The sequence below is a fragment of the Gossypium hirsutum genome, chromosome D10 (assembly GCF_007990345.1).
Source record: "Gossypium hirsutum isolate 1008001.06 chromosome D10, Gossypium_hirsutum_v2.1, whole genome shotgun sequence".
Taxonomy (NCBI): Eukaryota; Viridiplantae; Streptophyta; class Magnoliopsida; order Malvales; family Malvaceae; genus Gossypium; species Gossypium hirsutum.
In genome coordinates, this window is record NC_053446.1 from 54,769,286 (window position 1) to 54,783,137 (window position 13,852).

General features: G+C 32.1%; 1 protein-coding gene and 1 long non-coding RNA gene across 3 annotated transcripts; both read right to left on the minus strand.

The window, feature by feature from the left end:
• Window positions 1-1,473: 1,473 nt before the first annotated feature.
• On the minus strand, window positions 1,474-4,131 carry LOC107944853 (uncharacterized). The gene is made up of 4 exons (XR_001696358.2): window positions 3,975-4,131; window positions 3,793-3,859; window positions 2,591-2,668; window positions 1,474-1,574 (listed from the first exon to the last, which is right to left on the minus strand). It is a non-coding gene; the product is annotated as an uncharacterized lncRNA (long non-coding RNA).
• A 3,788-nt stretch (window positions 4,132-7,919) lies between these two features.
• Window positions 7,920-10,099, minus strand: LOC107916288 (phenylalanine N-monooxygenase CYP79D16). Of its 2 annotated transcripts, none has more exons than XM_041103303.1 (2): window positions 8,900-10,099; window positions 7,920-8,693 (listed from the first exon to the last, which is right to left on the minus strand). In XM_041103303.1, exons 1-2 carry the CDS (start codon window positions 9,932-9,934, stop codon window positions 8,061-8,063), a joined length of 1,668 nt encoding a protein of 555 aa, XP_040959237.1. In that variant the 5' UTR covers window positions 9,935-10,099; the 3' UTR covers window positions 7,920-8,060. The 2 variants fall into 2 exon arrangements, with proteins under 2 accessions (XP_040959237.1, XP_040959238.1); XM_041103304.1 differs by having other exon boundaries at window positions 8,944-9,084.
• Between the last annotated feature and the right edge of the window lie 3,753 nt (window positions 10,100-13,852).

Sequence of the window (13,852 nt, forward strand, 5' to 3'; positions counted from 1 at the left end):
CAACTTCGGGGGCGGCAGCATCACAAACAACCCATCAACCAACTCCATCACAAGCAACTTTCCCCCCTTCAAACGCCACAATTTATATAAAAAAATTTATTATTTTTTATAAATAAAAATTCCTAATAATACTGGTTCGGTAGCTTTTGTTGTTAGGGAAATGCTGAAATGATAATAATAGAAGGAAAAATGGGTGGAGATGGAGAAGAAGATTAGGACGATGTGCTTTTTTTTTCTGTTTTTGGTTAAAATGAAGTTGCTTTTGTCAAGGAAGAAGAAAATTTAAAAAATAATAATATTTTTTAATTAAATGAATGTAGTAATTCCTCTTTATTTTTAATTAATTTTAAATATATTTTTAGTTTCTTTTATAATTTGTAAATAATATTTTTGCTGTTATGAAAGAATATAGAACAAAATTTCAAGACAAAAAAAAAACCTATAAAAAAAGTGACAAATTGAGAGGCTAAATGAGTATTTAAGCCTAAAAAAAAAGGGTAAAATGAAAAGAGAAGCGCCAAAGTGTAAGGGATATCAGGGATTAATAGAGAATTTCGAGTTTATGCCAAAATAAGGAAAAACTAAGAGCACGTTTGGTTCGCTGTATTGGATTAGAGGTGTATTGGATTAGAGGTGTAATGGAATAGAGGTGTAATAGCAAATCAACTGTTTGGTTGAATGTAATGGAATAGAGGCGTAATAGTAATCCTGTGTTTGGTTGAATGTAATAGAGGTGTAATAGCATAATGGAAAAAACTAAAATGACTAGAATACCCTTAGCAGAAATTTGTTTAGGTAAATGATTATTGTTATTGTTATTAAATTTTAATAAGATTATTAATATCAATAATAAATAATTTAATCATATTTTAACATAATTATTATTAAATATATTTTAATTAAAATATATAATTTAATAAAATTCTTAATAATCAATATTCTTATATTAATTTTTCATTTAATTTAGAGAAATTTAAATATTGTTTGCAATATTAGTACGATAATAATATTGATTTTGTGCCTTTGAAACCATTTTCTAACATTAGTCCATTGTTTTTAAAATTAAACAATACTTTATGTTATAAACAATATTTTTAAATATAAAGTAAATTACGGTCAAGATTATTAAATTATTAGTAAATTTACTTTTTAATTACTCTATTTAAAAAAAATATAAAATGATGATCTTAAAATAGGGCAGTAATTGAATGAGCAATCCAATAAACCAAACATGATCCTCAATTCCTTCAAGTATGTTTTCAAATCAAAATTAAGAGTATATCTATTTTGTTGACAAATCTAAACTAAGCTTTTTCTAATGATTGGATCGAAAGGGTGAAGAACCCCAATAAACAAGAACAAGTATAACTATTGTTTTCTATGTCAGTGTGATCTTCTAATGCAATCCTATAACTAGGAAGAACCGCATATAATTGGTCGGATTGCGGCTTTGAGATCATCGTAAAATTTTTACTCCGAAAATCTACTAGCTCTTCTCCTTGCTGCTGTAGCTATCTTGAGTCTTTCAGACTCGGGCATCTTCACGATTTTCAGGACTGCATCTGCATCTGCATCTGCATAAGTATTAATTTCAACCCCATAGTGTGGCATTGAAAGGGTTCTGAACATGTTAACAGACTGATTTGATTATTGATGCAAGAACAAAAATGATAAGAATCGGGTTGAAAAATAGGTAGTATAATCCATGAACAAGCAACAGAATGTGAATCCCATGTTGCGAAATGTAATAAGACCATGTTTTTGCATGGGATAAGCAAACCAGATAGCATATACCCAAACCTTAAGACACTAACATTGCAACAAAGGATAATTATCTAGGCCTATTGAACAGAGGTTTGATTCTACAAGAATGAACATGGTGCAACTTTACGACAAAAACTTGATTGCGATTTCAAGCTGCATATAAAGCAAGCAAAGAAGCAGAATTGGGTTCTAACTGACCATAGTGCAGTGTCATAGTGAACATGTAGAAAGCTTCATAGCTTCCAACTTCATCCGAGTTCGAAAATTAACAGCCTATTGAAAAAAACATGCCTAATATGCCACAAAAGTGAGAACCCTATAGGCCTAGACTAAGGTCATGCAACTGAAAGCTGCAATAGAAGAAGCTGAAACCTATACTAGATGATAAGATAAAACCGATATACGATTTGTACGAGCAACGGTGTAAACAAGTCATCAAGTGAAAGCATTACAAATTGTTCTCTATCAGCAGACATGAAAACTTGCTCTAATGAAAACATTGTTGCAAACGGTTTAAACACGAAAATAGAATCTTCGTCGCAACCCCATGGTACAAATATGTTTCAAACAAAACCAAATAGTAAACGGGGAACAGATTCTGTCTTACAATGAACATGTAAGGCATATATTGAATCGACGTAAACGACATAATGTTGAATTATGATACAATATAACAAAGGATAAGAAAAACAAAGGATAACCAAAGTAACATGAATACAAACAAGAAAAATAGAAGCAATTCATTCAAACTTGTGCTTTAAAATTGTAGTGCACACTCAGCTTAATAAAGGAAAAAAAAGAAAAGGGAAAATCTTGAAAATAATACCTTTTCCTTTCTGATAAGCTTGCAACCTTCAATAGGATCAAAACCAGGAGGCAGATTTCCTCTTGGGATTGGCTCTATCTGCAAAATATAAAAGAGGAAGATGATGTAAATATTGACAATAAATTTTAGCTGCATTTGAAAAAGAGGAGACATCCAAGGAGATCTAAACAGGTTTTATAGTCAATTACATTTTGTTTTTCTTCTTTTGCTACCCTATATTAGTTTATCTGTCTATATAGGGACACCTTGTCATTGACTTAAAGTAACAAAACTCTCATGCGCTAAGGCTGAAGATTGGTGAAATTTAAGATCCCTTTGATATAGTATTTAATTAGTTTAACAGTAAATGAAATAGACTTGATAGGATTTGCTTTTTGTGCAAACCTCTTTAATATTAAACGTGCCTATCCATAGCTTGATTCATTTTGCAGCCAAAGCCAAGCTATCATTCAATTAGAGAGCTCTATGGGAGAAACAAAACAAAAAACTTAAAGAATGCAATATTTCAACACAAATCCTCATGAGCATATACCCAAAGGTTACTCTAAGAATCTGCCCTGCTCTGTCCTCATAAGTCAAACTTTCCTTTTCTTTTATTTCTTCAATTCAATAGCAGGAGAGGACCATGGTCATATTAATACTTGCCTTTGGAAATCATATTTTTAAATGACAACAAAAGCAGCAACAAAACTACTCAAATAATAGGGCACTTTACCTTACGTTAAGGCCCTAGATTTAAATTATACTTAAAAGATAAAAGATATTAGCATAAACCATGCACATGGTGACAAATGGAAATAGTTTAGCATAAAAGAAGAAAGCTTCTTTGCATATTCATCTATGCTAGTTGATCAAATGGAAATAGTTTAGCATGTCAGAGGACCTAACATTCTTTAGGGCCTAAAATGAAACTTAAATGATATATGACTATGCATGCCAGGACTTTTAACATTCTTTCTCCTTTTATGTTACTAAAACCTTGTCCCTCAGAGAATTTTGCTCTTTTGATCAGGTGATGAAAAGCTAATTAGATCAGTCTCAGCCTTTAGAAGACAATTCTAACTCAATTTCAAACAATGGAATGCACTAAATCGAAATTTTAAACTAAATAAATTAAAAACACAAAAATTTAGGATAATCGGGAAACATAGATAAACATCTGAAGCGTAGAAATTAAAGGAAAGGAGACAAGGTATTCTCACTGGTAGTAGAGGCGCAGGCGGCGGTGCTGGAAGGTCAAATATGTGAAAGTGATGAAATTTTTGGGTCCTGATAAAATGAAGAGCAAAAACGTATGAGAAGATGGAGCTGAGGGCAAAAATCGATTTTAAGTTCCCAAACGTAAGAGGGAAAAATCAATGAAGAAGAGAAGTAAAAAGATTACCTCTGCAATCAATGGAAGGGAAACGTCGGAGAGGATGAAGCTTGATGAGGGCAAAAAAAGATTACCTCCCTTCCCGCTACTGTTTCTCAGTCGCTGCAAGAACTGGAAGAATGGTGAAGCCCTTTGGCTGTCAGCATACCTTTGGCTGGAAGAAGATGAAGGCGAATCGATTTGGCTGGAAGAAGATGTGAAAATGTGAAGGTGAATCGATTTGGCTTGATTTGAGGATATGAAATCGATGGGAAATTTTTTGGGAGAAGAAGGCAGGCTATTTTGGTCTCAAAATTAAAGAAGAAAACGATGAATAGCCATTACAAACTAAAACCCAGGAATCCCTATTACAGCTGCTGAGGGAATAGGTAAGGAATAGCAAAACCTCCGATTCGGTAAACGGTGAACCAAACGGCGTATTGGGTGGGGCCACCGAATCGGGGTGTAATGGATTAGCCATTACACCCAACCAAACATGGTGTAAGAGAATTGCGCATTTAACTTCATTTTAAAAGTGTACTTTTCAATCATTAATCTACTTTCTAGGGTACCTTTGGAACACTGATTTTGCTCCAGTGTAGTGCATTTAATGACCTTTTTGGAGCAATCGCACTAGTGCTCTCTATTTGGATGACAAACTTCAGTACAGTAAGCTTACGTGACCATCAGTGAAATAAAAAATTTTCACCAGTGAAAAAAGTTACAGTTAAATCTCACTGGAGTTTACTTCCTATTTTTAGACCTAGTAAGTAGCAGCAACACACACGTATTTAAAAAATCACGTTTCGTTTTCTGGGGAAAAACAAGCGTTCCTTTTGGCGTAATGTACGGAGATGAGCGCTCCCTTCATAATAATTAAGGTAAATTATATCTAAAATTATTAAATTATTAGTAAGTTTATATTTTGATAATTTAATTTTAAAAAATTACAAAATAATAATTAAACTATTCAAAAGTATTTATTTAAAGCTTAGTTTGGATGTGTGATGCGTTTACCTTCAGGAATGTTAAAAATAATAGTGACGGTAAGATTAGTTAGTGTAGCGATGAGATTGTATATGGTAATATGAGATTAAAAACAATGATAGGGTGTGTGTTTGAATTCAAACACAGCGGTAACAAGGAGGTGAGAATAAAAAATTACTATTAAGGACATTAAATTACATTAAATTATATATATAAAATAAATAATTATATTCTATATTAAATAATATATATTAATTTTTTATTTATGTTAAAACAAAAATTTTATTAATAAACAATTACATTACATATAGTCCATATATCTACTTATTTATAATTAATTCATATAAATTTTTATAATAATAAAATTTATTTATAGTTATTAAATTATTATATAATTCAATTTTTTATACGACAAAAATAATAAATTATTATAAATTTTATTTATATATTTATTTTAAAATATATTTATAGTAAATATTAAAATATAATAAAATAAGTATGACAATAAACATATATTTTATGATAAATTTATATATTTACTACATCAACATATAAAAGAGTAAAATTTATTTAATTACTATATAATAAGATTTGTAATTTACTTGGATGCCCAAAAGCCTTATTTTCACAGTCATATAAAAGATAAAGTGGTAAAAATATTACCCACTATTGTTGCTTCTTGGTTACTACCGTTTGCCACTCTAGTCTAAAACTTTCTCACCAGTGTGTTGGAAGATTTTTCATTGGCCAAATTTGTTGTCATTCAAACAGGTATATGTGGTGCAATTGTACTAAAATCAAGAGTAAATGTGCTTCATTGGAAGCGATTGGGTATCCAAATGAGTCATAACTCGAAAGTTTTTATTTAAATTTTTAAAAAAAAAGTCTAACTAGAGAGTTCCAAACGACGATTCGACGATTAGTACAATGGATCAATACCCTTTAATGAATAGAAAAATGCATCTTAGATCCAAGTCGATCTGACGGTCAGTGTCGGAGATCAGAGAAAAAAGCTATTTGAATTCTGATTTGCAAATTCGTGAAGTCCAAAGTTGTTTCATGAAAACCAAAATGAACTATGGAAGAGAAAGAGAAGGATAGCATTCAATTAGTGTAAGCGATGCAAAACAGAAAAGATTATACAACATCAGCTTTAACAGCCAATGACTTAAGTGAAAGTTTTCGAATAATTTGGTGACCATTTTGTAACTTTTTGAAATTGAGTAACCAAAATATAAGCTTACTAATAATTTAATAACCTTAAATGGAATTTATCCTAATAATTATTATTCTAAATTTAATATATTTAAAAAATTAATTTCACATTTTTATAAAAATTTAAAAACCCCAACCGAAAACCTTAAATCCTTAAATTCTACCCTTAAATATAATTTTTAAACTTAACCAAATTTTAAAAAAAAAAACACAAAAAAACCCAACAGATAAATACTATAATATCCCTTTCTCTTACTAGGCTTTCTATATATTTTATCCATCCCAAATTTTTCTAAACCATAATTTTTCTATTGCAAAATCTTTCAAATATAATATAAATGTTAAATGAAAAAAAATTAAACTACATCATTAGTCATTAAATTACGAATAAATTTTAATTTTGATTACTTAACTAAAAGAAATTACAATTTGGTCATTAAACTATTCAAAAGTTTCTCATTCAAATCATTGAATTATTCAAAAAAATTTATGTAAGTCACTGGATGTTAAGATTTTTTTTTTAAATTTTCGCTATTGAGCTCTAAGCAACGATTTGGTAATTGGTACGGTAAATCAGTACCTATCGACAAGTAGAAGAACATAACTTAGATAAATTTGGATCTAATGGCCAATGCAGGAGATTAGAAAAAAAAAGCTATTTGAATTTTGGTTCACATATTCCTGACGTCCAAAATTATTTCGTGCGAAAAAACTGAACTGTAGAAAAGAATGGGAAAGAGAGTTTTGGATTGGTGTAGGTAGTGCGAACAGAGAAAGTCATATAACATCAATTTTAGCAGCCCCATGACTTAAATGAAAATTTTCGAATAGTCCAATGACCAAATTGTAACATTTTTAGTGAAGTGACCAAAACGAAAGTTTACCCATAGTTTAGTGACTAGTGATGTACTTTACCCAATAAAAAATAAATTTCAACTTTTATATTTGGTTGGAATCTATATTTCGATGTTGTTTCTTGTAAAGTTTGGTCTCTTAGCCAAGGAAGTCAATATCTTATTGGTGGCACACTATTATTCTACTGGAAGTGATACAAATCGATATTGATTTGTTTTGGTATACCATTTAAAATTATTTATAAATATTAAATTAATAATAATTAATAAAATTAAAATATAAAATATTTATCAATTACATAAATTACTCATTAATAAACATTAACACATAAAAATCTATCATTCAAATAAATTCAAAATTAATAATAACCCATCATTTCAATATAAAAATTTAAGGGTTTAGCTCTTTCTATTTTTCTAATAAAAGAAGTTGAGGCGTGAGTAGAGATTTTTTCTTTTATAATTATAATCATGTGAACGTGGTTTTTTTGATTATATTTTATTTTTAATTATATTTTAATTGTGAAAATATGTTCTAAAAATAATTTTTTTTTAAAATTTTACATTTTACTGTATTTTTTTTGTTAGTCATATTCCAACTAGATCTTTAATATAAAAATAAAAAATAAAAAAATTAATTTTTAATATTATTCATGTATTGGTTGTTGCAGGTGTGACAATAATTGATAAAAATGAGTGATGAATTTTAATTTCCATCGGAAGAAAAATAGATATTAGATTTTCCTATTTAGCGCCGAAACAGTAAGCAGCACCAACAGTAGAACCAGTGCGGAACCTAGAAGCAAAGCTCTATGCTCTAAAATCAACCTAAAAACACCTCTTGATATGTCAATAAACAAAATCGTGTCGGTTAAAAAATAGAGTGCATAGCACCATGATGACCGAGAAACGAGTGCAATGAAAAAGCTGAAACCCATAATATCTAAAAATATAAAGTTGATGGGCGCAAATCTCACATCAATCACACTACAATGGCAAAACACAAAATAGCTGGAATGAAGAAAATATAGAAATGCAGCCTAAAAACTTGTAATCCTTTCTAAAGCTGAGTATACAAGGCAGGAGACAAGCGAGGTTTAGCAAGTGCATGCAATGGTTTGGCCAACAACGTATCATCTTCGGATTCAGAGAGGTCAATTTTGGTTACATTGGGCGGCATCTCCCACGTAAAACCTTGAATCAGCCTCGCAAACAGCATCATCGTCACTGCGGACCCAAGTCCCACCCCTATGCACCCTCGCCTTCCGGTCCCAAACGAAATGAACCTCAGTTCATTCTCTGTTAGTTCAACTCTGCCACTGCCCCACTCATCATTCAAATGTCTCTCGGGCTTGAACTCCAATGGCTCCTCCCAAACTTTCGGGTCCAAGCCTCGGCGGCTGATCAAGACACGACTGCCTTTAGGGATGAAGTAGCCAGCGACAGTGGTGTCGGCGTTGGAGACATGGGGAACGTTGAAAGGTGCACTGGGGTGAAGTCGAAAGGCTTCCCTTGCACAGCATTTAATATAGTTGAGTTTTGGAATGTCAGTCTCTTCAACCAGTCTACTCTTTCCGACAACACTGTCTATTTCGTCAGTTGCTTTTCGAAGAATTTCAGGGTTGTTCAGCATCTCAGCCATTGCCCATTCTGCTGCATTTGCTGGATTATCTACTGTTGCAAGCACTAATTCCTGCATATACAAGGGGAAAAAAAATTCTAAACTGATAAACACATAAATTTTGAGCGTCTCTGGATTATTTCAGGTCTGACTCAGGTCGGACCCCAAATAGAGAAAACTTTATATTTGTGGGGATGTAACTTTATAAACACATGCTAGCTAGTTGAAAGACAATTCCATATCGTTGAACAGTTTTCCCTTGCGGACAGGAATCTCACCGAGATTTGGGCTTTGATCTCTTCAGCCGAAAGTGCAGGCTTACCATTTAAATCCTTTGCTAAAATGAAAGCATCAAGCAGATCTCGAGGTTCCTTCCTCTTCCCCTGTCCCCACTCTTTTATTCTCTCATCAACGAGGGGATCATGGTAGCCATTCACAATTCTCATAGCCTCACTTACAATCTTTTCATGGCCCTCCAAGTCCAATGGCCTCAGCCAAGGCACATAATCTGAGAGGATGAAACTATTGAGGTGCATGAGAACTGTAAATAGTGATTCAACGTGTTGTTCTTCTTCATATCCAGGGCCTCCATCTTCTCTGCCTTTCCCAAAGTATCTTGTGTTGAACATCATCCTCCTTATCACGTTCCCCGTATATTGCCTCACTGCTAATCTTAGGTTTATAACACCGCCATGCATGTTTTCATGGTTGATGCATTGGTTGTAAATGAACCTAACAAGGTTATCAGCTTCTTGGGTTCTTTTATGGAGTAACCAGCTAAGCCTTGCAGGGTTTATAACGTTGGAAGCCATCACTTTTCTCATTTTCTTCCATTGATCACCCGATGGCACCAAAGCTGTAGACAAGAAACCTCGAGTAGCATACTCGGCCGCCATCGTTTTCGGCCTGGAAGCGAAAACCGAATCATGTTTCTTCAAGAATTCTCTAGCGATTTCGGGGGAAGTAACGGTGATGACGTGAACGTGTCCGAGGCGGATACAAGCGATATCGATACCGAGCTGTTTCATGAGGCCGAGAATCCACCTGAAGACTGGTTTGTTTTGCCAGATTTCAGGAAGGCTCCCAATGATGGGCCATGGAATTGGTCCCGGAGGGAGCGGTGGTTGTTTTCTAGTGGTAATACTGCCTTTTAGTTTGATAACCACAAGGGGTGCAAAGACAAGCAGCATTAAAACAAGTGGCAAAGGGAGTGAAACAAGCAGTGTAGAGATAACAGCCATATCATGGGATCTGTTCCATGAAGGCAGCTGATAAATTTGATAGGAAGTATTGGTGAAAGAGGAGTAATCCATGTCTTAAAAATAACAACTGGATTTAATATTACAAGTTACTGTCTTCTGCTTGCCTGAACAAAACGAACATGGTCAGAGCTATATAGAGCGACATGGAGCAAGTGTCCCTTTGTGAGCACAATTTTATTCTAACCTTTTTGTGGTGCCATGCATCATCGTGTCTTAGCTGTTTCTAAAACTACGTGACATTGTTCTTCATTCTTAATTATTTTAAATTTCATTTTTGCATTCTTTAAAATTTATTATAAATTGTAACTCATTTTTCTTTTATAAAAAAAAAGCGTTTTCCTCATTAAAATTACAATTTATTTTTAATTTATATATTAGAAAATAAAATAAATGACAGTTATAATAATAATAAAATAACTCAATTCATAATATTTTTCAATTCATAGAATAGAAAAATAAATATCAATTAGTCTAATGGTTAAGTTTTTACAATTCTTAAATTAACTTATATTTTTCATTGATTTGGTTTTCTTTTGTTACTTGATATATTGGATTCGAATAAAAAATTTTAAAAACTATTGAGTTTTGTTTTAAATTTTGTTGATACACGATATCATCAGTAGTGGAGAAAGAGGAAAATTGTGTTTTGGTGAAGGATCAACGAAGAAAAAGATAATAAAAATGGAGTGTATGAAGTGCCCTCCCCCAAAAAGGGTATTTAGAAATATATATATAGAGGTTGATCGGATCAGGCTTCGGATTGGGTTATTATATATTTTATTATAATTATATAACAAATTTAAATTTCTTCATGTTTTGAATTAGATCAAATTTTTGCTCGGCTTATGTACGATGTCAATATCACATTTATATAATTTTCTAAGCCTAATATATCTTGAAACATGAGCTTCAAATTTTGCTGAAACTTGTCCATATTTATAAATGATTAACTCAAATTCGTTTAAGCTCGCTTATTTTTTTAATTTTAAAATATAATAATAATTAATTATATATATTTACTACCATTATATGCATTTTGTTTATTAAATTTCGAAACATAAATAACTTAATATATTTTTAGTATTTACCTTATAGTATATTTACCTTATAGTACAATATAAATTTAATTCTTTATATGCTATAAATTATATATATAAACTAAATGAAAAATGATATAGTACAAATTTAAAAATCTAAGTTCAGCCCATATTTTAATTGAACTTAATTTTTTTTTGTCTAAACTCATTTTTCTATCTTAATATTTTTATAAAAACCTTCCCAAAATTTGAAAAAGCCTTTGGATTTGGACGAATAATTCAATCTTTGAAAAAATCTATTCAAATATAATTATTTAATTATACAATACTTATTATATTTATTATATGATTTATATATACAAAAATAAATATAAAAAGTTAATCCATCAAAAAGTTAATTTTTTGGTTTAATAATTTAGATATTATTGAAAAATATTATGATGAATTTAATTTAAATTTTAAATTACTATTACAATTTTATTTTCTTTTAATTTCTATTCTTTTTCAAGTAATATATAATTTAAAAAGGAAAATGTTTTACAACCTCAAATAATAAAAATAAAAATTGTGGCATTATCTTATTATAGCGGGCATTGAGTGGGGCAGGGGATTTTATTGTGTCTCCAATTTTTTGCATTATTAGAAAGAGAGAGAGGCATTTGTGAGCATATTTTTTCCATGCATAATGGTATTTTTACCAGATATCGAACTTAAGAGGATGTTATTCTTTGCCTATAATCTAAAGTTTTCTATAAAAATTGTTCCCTAATTGAATGAGAATTTTAAATTAAGCAAATCGAATTTATGGTTGATAACTAATATGGTTTATTGAAAATTACTGAAGGCTAATACTGTCGTTTTGAAGAGATAATAAAAAAATGAAATAATAAATATTAGAAATTTTAACACATGCATATGTGTAATGGGGGTAGAACTTTAGTCTCATAATCCGTAAGACCTTAGGCAATTTCTTAGGTTTAAATTTACCTAAGTCAACTTAATTATCAAAAAGTGAAAATTTGCAGTAGAAATTTCCCCAAGGTACCAATAATAAAAAGGAAGCAAGTCAAAAACAAAGATGCGACGAGAGAACAAAAAATGCCACAAGAAAGCAACGCTCAAAAGGTGTCTGAATAAATGCTCTCAAATTATTCTATTACTTAAGAATTAAGTACAATGGGATGATTATAAATGAGAGGGAAGACCTTTATTTATAGTCGAGCTCCCTAGATTTAACGGTACAATTTACTTTACATCGAAGGTCAAAATTAAAGCCTATCTACAATTGAGATTCTTAAGGGGTTTACACAATCCTTTAAGATTACAAAATCAAATCTTATAAGATTACAAATCTTCTAAGATTAGTTTTTATATTTACCATAACAATCCTAATTTTCCTTAAGTGCTTCACTAGGCCACCAATGCTTTAAGTAGGTGCGCTTCTCCACATGTTCCACTAATCTGGCCAATTCAAGTGGGTCGAACAAGCCTCATTTAATCAATTTACCACCATGGGATATTCATTACGCATTCGTCACGGGCTTTGATATGCGGCCCGTGACATTCTCCCCTACCCATTCTCACTTGTAATGACACTATTTTGACTCGCCTCACAATTTTCTCAATGCTTTGACCATTTCCCAAGTAGTCCTTTTGTCGAGTAGTTCTGTCCTTTGGAACATTTGCCACAGCTTCTTCTGTTGCCTAACTCGAACTATTCCTTTCCTTAATATATCTCGTTTGCAAGAGCCCACTGATCTTACTTTCCTGCATTATGACTTGCCTTAATGGGGATCCTCTTGATCTGCACAAGTAGGCTCCACCATGCCTACATTAAAAGTTAGGTTAACCTTGAGTATTCCCGCCAACTCTATTTGTATGCTCCCCAGCTTACCTGCTTCAGAACTCTGAAATGGCACTTATGTCTTTGCCAAGCCAAAGGTAAATCATAATGCAAAACACTAGATAAATGTTTGAGATGTACCTCACTTGTTGCATTTACTCTTTCTGACTACCTAGTTTGCATCACCACTTTCCCCCCAAAGTTTAATGCACAACCCACTTCTCTGATAGGCAGTAACCCCACTGATAGTGCAACAAGCTTTACGTCATTTGGTCGCGCCTCTATCAATTCTATGGGGTCTTCGTAGTACTTCGATCTACCAAGTTGTTGTTCTCACCACAATGAACATCTTCGGCTAGCTGGATTGTGGATAGTACCTTGGTTCCACCCCTCTCTTCAAAACTCACCAACACAACACTTTGTCATTGACAAGTATCCAAGATACAAATACAATCGGCGAAAGGAACCAACAAAGAAATAATCCTATCAAGAAAATTTAAGCTAAGCACGAATTCATAATCATCTAATTGAATTACCTCGAAATCTTCCTTCCCTTTCTACTCGTCAATTTATAACTCAACTCCTTATGCTACTCCCGCAGTTGAGACCTCTTTGGAATTAATCGTCTTGATATTCTTAGTCGATTTGCTAATTGAAGGACCAAGTTTACCCATATCTTTTTATGATATAAACAAGTCAGATGCCCTCGTATCAACAAGGGGGTTCTTCCTTCGACCTATGATGTTGATGTCCACAAACATCAACCATTTCTTATTGTGGTCCCTCTTCGTTTTAGCAAATTTAAGTATCATTGATCCAAGATCCAATAACCTTTCTTTATCGGGCTCTACTTTCTCTTTTTTGTTGATCGCGGCAAACTCGGATCACTATGGGCAGTCTCACACCTTAGGTGATCCACAACATAAAAAGCATTGTATCTCACTCTTCTTTTCCTTCGACTAGTTATTGGGTTTCCCCTTCCGATTATGTGGTTTCCTAGTGCCACCATTAGCGTTGCTATACTCAACATGTCCTTATTCATCTTCCCCACTATTTCCCTGTTTGTCTTTCTTTGGAACAAGCTCGATT

What these genes read in the sequence shown, in the direction of transcription:
- LOC107916288 (XM_041103303.1), bottom strand. Translation starts at nt 9,934, where the DNA reads ATGGATTACTCCTCTTTCACCAATACTTCCTATCAAATTTATCAGCTG. An exon ending in AGATCAAAGCCCAAATCTCG is followed by an intron (nt 8,694 to 8,899) that starts GTGAGATTCCTG and finishes TTGTATATGCAG; the next exon opens with GAATTAGTGCTTGCAACAGT.